Source organism: Diaphorina citri, unplaced genomic scaffold, assembly GCF_000475195.1.
Source record: "Diaphorina citri unplaced genomic scaffold, Diaci psyllid genome assembly version 1.1 scaffold5596, whole genome shotgun sequence".
In the NCBI taxonomy this organism is placed as follows: Eukaryota; Metazoa; Arthropoda; class Insecta; order Hemiptera; family Psyllidae; genus Diaphorina; species Diaphorina citri.
This window is the reverse complement of record NW_007382972.1, coordinates 778-6,828: the sequence shown is the minus strand read 5'-3', so window position 1 is coordinate 6,828 and position 6,051 is coordinate 778. Positions and strand designations below refer to the sequence as shown.

General features: G+C 35.6%; 2 protein-coding genes across 2 annotated transcripts; both read right to left on the bottom strand.

Moving 5' to 3' along the window:
- Positions 1 to 2,904: 2,904 nt before the first annotated feature.
- Positions 2,905 to 4,483, bottom strand: LOC103521622 (non-canonical poly(A) RNA polymerase PAPD7-like; the record flags this gene model as incomplete). Its single annotated transcript, XM_026832218.1, has 3 exons — positions 4,235 to 4,483; positions 3,604 to 3,791; positions 2,905 to 3,446 (listed from the first exon to the last, which is right to left on the bottom strand). Coding segments are annotated over exons 1-3 (899 nt in total), but the record flags the coding sequence as incomplete, so codon positions are not given.
- Positions 4,467 to 5,395, bottom strand: LOC103521621 (non-canonical poly(A) RNA polymerase PAPD7-like). The gene is made up of 2 exons (XM_008486731.2): positions 4,841 to 5,395; positions 4,467 to 4,474 (listed from the first exon to the last, which is right to left on the bottom strand). Exons 1-2 carry the CDS (start codon positions 5,331 to 5,333, stop codon positions 4,467 to 4,469), a joined length of 501 nt encoding a protein of 166 aa, XP_008484953.1. The 5' UTR covers positions 5,334 to 5,395.
- Between the last annotated feature and the right edge of the window lie 656 nt (positions 5,396 to 6,051).

The following is a 6,051-nucleotide window of genomic DNA, read 5'->3' as shown; positions in this document are numbered from 1 at the left end:
ATTAATAATTTAATGTGGTAACTATTCGGTACTTTTATTCCTTCAAACTTTGACATTTTTCTGCGGAGAACAAAATTTTAAAATCCCTCCAATTCCAAAAGAGCTGTTTGTTTGAAGTTCGCATTATGTCAGGTTATTTGACCACTAAGTTTGCAGATGTAAAAATTCCGAATAATTACTATTTCTCTAAATAGGTAATTATAAATAATGATATTAAACTAGGCGAAGACATGGGGAGAAAAAAGATGAAAGTTGTATTTCTGGAACTTCAAACTACATACCTACATGCTCGTAGTTCTTAAGGAAAGATGTTATCTCAGGGTCTAATTATGTAATGCCCGCCTGACAGACCGCGGTCTTAGAGACGGTTTGAGCTGAGTCGCGGACATAACGCCCATTTCAACCAAGCATTGGGTTTGAAACCGGAATTTCCTCAAACTAAACAAAATTGGAGCTTTCATCTTTTCACCCCATGGACTCTTCAGACGTTAAAGGCCAGGTCCACATTCTCATGTTGACAACGACACCCATATTTATGAACAAAATGCTGGCTCTTAAGTTCGTGCTAAGCATAGTCTCAAGGCATTTGATTGGTCAATTTTGACTTAAAGGCCGGGTCCACATTCTCATGTTGACATCAACTCTTGGAACTCTTTATAAACGTTTTCTTATTTTCCAGAAGCCCAAAAAATAATGCCTCATCTAGAGCTAGACTATTTCAGACTTTTTTTGAAAATCGTTTATTGATGTTTTAAACAATAATTCGTTCACATTAAAAAGTTTGAACTTTCAAGGGTGTACACAACGCTTGGTAAAACAAATTAAAATTATTAGGGAAAAATGAAAACAGTCACTGGAAAAAAAAAAAAAAAAAAAAAAAACGATACATAGGTAGGTACTCTCAAATTATTTACTCAGAACTCTTTAAACAATTTGTTGCTCCATCTGTCCCACAATTCAAATTAGCTCCTGCACTTTGTATTTTTGTCAAGTAAAGTTTGGCAGACACACTCCTCTCTACACTGACTGGGGCAGGCTTTGACTCACCAATGACACCTTGTGTTAGCCTGTTTGTGTATTATGATATAAACGACACATCAGAACAACACATTCTTGACGACAAAAGTTATACGCTCCAGCGTGCTTACGTGTAACCAATCTCCCAAGATAGCAATACTCTTGGTCACATGCAAGTGTTAAAATCGAAATTAAAATCTTACTTGCTGCATCACATTAGAACAACCTATTCTTGACAACAAGTTGTACGTTCCAGCATACTTACCTGTAACCATTCTCCATTGGGTGCAATACACTTCATCGCTTGGAACTCTTTATAAACGTTTTCTTATTTTCCAGAAGCCCAAAAAATAATGCCTCATCTAGAGCTAGACTATTTCAGACTTGTCTTATCGTCCCGAATTCGAAGAGAGAAGGAAGACAGGATAGGAGAAAGCCAGCCGTTTCCGAGAACGAACATTATCCCATCAGGATAAAATCCGCCCTGGGCGGGAATCGAACCCGCGGCCTAGCGCTTACAAGGCAGACGCACTACCAACTAAGCTAAGTAGGCTGGCACATTTATTTCGATCGAGAAGAATAATATGAATAGTATGATCTCCACATACCAAACATCCCTGCTCAAAGTTCCGCTTTATGTAAACACTACCTACGTAGGTACCTACCTATATGATAATAATAGTGCTTATTTTTACTGCTCGCATAGGACTGATAAGTCCCTTTACTCCAGCAGTAGGCTACTACTATTATTGTGGTCAAATTCTCAAATTATATTGAGGATAAAATTCCATACCTCGGCTGGGATTGAAGCCACGCCCTCCTGTTAACCAGTCGAGCGCCTTGACCTCTACACCACCACAGGATACTCAGAAAAACAGTCAAATTAGCAGATACAAAACGCAAAAACCAAAGAAAACGATGTGATCAGATTAGCAAGAGCCAGAAGAATTTCTTTTTTCATGGTTGGTTACGTCCCACGCAATGTTGCCAAGCGTCCCTACGCTTTAAAAATTTGAATCTCATTATTTTTCCCGCGCACACTTTGGGGACGAATTTCTTAGAGAAGAAATACTTTTTAAAAAAAAAATCTTTTCGGATTATTTATTATTTTTGACGATCTTTACGAAAAAAATACATTTGGACAGTTATATTTTTCATGAGAATCATCAATTACTCGGTTTCGAACCCAGAACTTTTTAATTGTAAGCCCCAAGTAATTGAAAATATTACCAATCGATTTCTCGTGAAAAAATACATAAAATAGAGTATCCAATTGTACACAAATGTTGAGTTTCAAACATAACACATTTCTCGGATTTCGAACCCTTAACTTTTTAACTGTAAGTCCCAGGTGTATGAAATCACCACCAGTGAATTCCTCAGATAAAAATACATGAGTTAACATATTTGGTTTAACTAAAATACTTAATGGGGACTTTTGAGACAAGAAAAACTGTTTTTACATGTATTTTTCCTATGGCGCACATTAAAAGTGGACACACTGTATACTCGTAGTTCTTAAGTAAAGATGTTATCTCAGTGTCTAATTATGTAATGCCCGCCTGACAGACCGCGGTCTTACAGACGGTTTGAGCCTGGGGTTTGAAACCGGAACTTCCTCAAACTAAACAAAATTGGAGCTTTCATCTTTTCACCCCATGGACTCTTCAGATGTTAAAGGCCGGGTCCACATTCTCATGTTGACATCAACTCTTGGAATTCTTTATAAACGTTTTCTCATTTTCCAGAAGCCCAAAAAATAATGCCTCATCTAGAGCTAGACTATTTCAGACTTTTTTTGAAAATCGTTTATTGATGTTTTAAACAATAATTCGTCCACATTAAAAAGTTTGAACTTTCAAGGGTGTACACAACACTTGGTAAAACAAATTAAAATCAATAGGGGCCAGTATAGTTTTGGTATGTGTATAATGGATATTTGTTAGAGGATTGCTAATTTGATTCATTGTAATGTATGCCTGTTCAAATGCTTGCTTCACATTCATCACACCATAACAGCCACGTCCTATGTCATTACCAGGGGTCAGTGGATCTTCTATACATAAGATAGAGGGCGGGAAATCAGTGACAGCTTTGTCTTTTGATATGTATGTGCCATCACCTTTAATACTAATAGCAGTTTTCAAATAATTAAACTGACACCCATAGAATTCAAAAAACTCTATTAACAAGATGGCCAAGTTACAATTAGCATATCTTGCATCTATTCGAGAATGTAACTGTAGGAAGCTTATGACCATTAGGATCAGACTATAGGAACTGATACCTCCATAGAACACTTCATTCAGTTTCTTCTCTAATAAATACTGTTTCAACACAATCACCAACTTCTTCAATGGAGGATATGTCATTGAGAACTTCTTTATCAGATCAATGGATTTCAGACCACTCTCTATGTTGAAGCTGATGTCAACTTTGATGCCGGTTTGCATGTGAGTGAACTTGACAATAGGAACCGAGGCTTTGTCAATAACTTGGACCTTATCCGGGGAACAGATATGTGCAGCAAGGAGTTCTTCTTCAAGCTCATGCAGTGGCGGTTTGATCCAGTCTGTTGAAGCTGATGTCAACTTTGATGCCGGTTTGCATGTGAGTGAACTTGACAATAGGAACCGAGGCTTTGTCAATAACTTGGACCTTACCCGGGGAACAGATATGTGCAGCAAGGAGTTCTTCTTCAAGCTCATGCAGTGGCGGTTTGATCCAGTCGCCGATGATAACGAGATCAATGTCACTTGTAGGTAAATGAAATCCTGTAGAGAATGACAAACAGGAGGGATTAGTCTCAAGGTCTATGGCCATATTCAATGACAACTGTATATTATGTAACTTAAGGTATAAAATAATTAAAGCATTGATCTATTGATAAGGACTTAACAATCCCTTTATCTCAGCTTACAATAGACTAACATGCTTGATGTGATCAAATTCTCAAACAATGTTCAGAATAAAATTTCATATCTTGGCTAGGATTGAACCCACACCCTCCTGACTTCAAGGGGAGTGTCTTGACACTACACCACTGAAGCAGATTTTTTTCCCCTGATGTGATCAAATTCTCAAACAATGTTCAGAATAAAATTTCATATCTTGGCTAGGATTGAACCCACACCCTCCTGACTTCAAGGGGACTATCTTGACACTACACCACTGAAGCAGATTTTTTTCCCTATTTCTTTTGAAATTGGTTTATTACCTGTGCTGAAACTGCCATAAATCTCCACTTTGGCATTTGTCCATTTGCTTGCAACAACTTCTCTCACTTTCTCGACAACACTCCGTCTCATCTCATCTTCCTTAGGTGTTGGTGCCATATAATGACAGAACTCATTGATTTCAAAATGTAATCTTGTTACATTATTCATTGTCACTGATTGTTATGAAGACAATTTCCTGAATTTTTAATACGACAATTAACATCACCAAGATCAATCTCCTGTGAATGAGACCACACAACTGGAAAGTTTGTCTTTCCAAAAACAGACACATCCTACCTCTGTAGGTATATGAGGATAAAATCTCATGAGGTATATGAGGTAGAGGTAGGTAATTTTTAAAGGGTTTTTAAAAAAAAAAAAAAAAAAAAAAAAAAAAAAAAAATCTGGTAAAGCTTCTTAGATTATACACCAAACATGGTCTTAGAGGTCATGTTGCAGCTTTTTAAATAAAATTATTTGTTTTGCATAACTCCCAAATGGTTTGGTCCTTTTTTTTAATGAAATTTGAAAAATATGTTTTAATGAACAAAGAAGTTGTGAATACATATATAACTCATGTAGCTGCTTCCTCTGATCCAATATACCATTCTCCATAGCGTTGATAATTTTCCCCAGTATAGTCTTGGTATGTGTATAATGGATATTTGTTAGAGGATTGCTAATTTGATTCATTGTAATGTATGCCTGTTCAAATGCTTGCTTCACATTCATCACACCATAACAGCCACGTCCTATGTCATTACCAGGGGTCAGTGGATCTTCTATACATAAGATAGAGGGCGGGAAATCAGTGACAGCTTTGTCTCTTGATATGTATGTGCCATCACCTTTAATACTAATAGCAGTTTTCAAATAATTAAACTGACACCCATAGAATTCAAAAAACTCTATTAACAAGATGGCCAAGTTACAATTAGCATATCTTGCATCTATTCGAGAATGTAACTGTAGGAAGCTTATGACCATTAGGATCAGACTATAGGAACTGATACCTCCATAGAACACTTCATTCAGTTTCTTCTCTAATAAATACTGTTTCAACACAATCACCAACTTCTTCAATGGAGGATATGTCATTGAGAACTTCTTTATCAGATCAATGGATTTCAGACCACTCTCTATGTTGAAGCTGATGTCAACTTTGATGCAATTTCTTCAAAGGGAAACTTATAACTGTACTATTTCACTGGATTAATAGAGGCAAATAGACACTTGAATAAAAAAAGAAAACCAAATTTTCCAATGATTATTAAGAAATTAAATAGAAAATTTCATGGATGAAAAACACAACTCGAAAAAATCTCCAACTGAAAAGATAAACAAACATGGCGGAATTTTTTTCAAATTTTGAAAAAATGAAATGCCACCCTTCCAAAGAGAAATAAAAAGTGCAGCCGTGCAAAAAATCGTTCAAAAATTTTACACATTTTTTCCTGTCAAAAAAAAAAGCGTATTTTTTTGCTAATATTTTTTTTTAAACCAAATATTTTTTATTTTCTTCAGTTTATTCGATTTTTTCAAATATTTCGAATAGGATTTTTTCTTTACTTGTCCGCCATTAGTCCTAAGCTCCTTTTTGCATTTTTTTATGACACAAATAAAAAGGGTACTCAAATATTTCGAATAGGATTTTTTCTTTACTTGTCCGCCATTAGTCCTAAGCTCCTTTTTGCATTTTTTTATGACACAAATAAAAAGTGACTAGAAAAACCAAATAAAACGAATTTTTTATTTGTTTAAAAAAATACAGCTATAGGTTCATAACTTTATTATTAATTTTGAAAGTGAAATACAA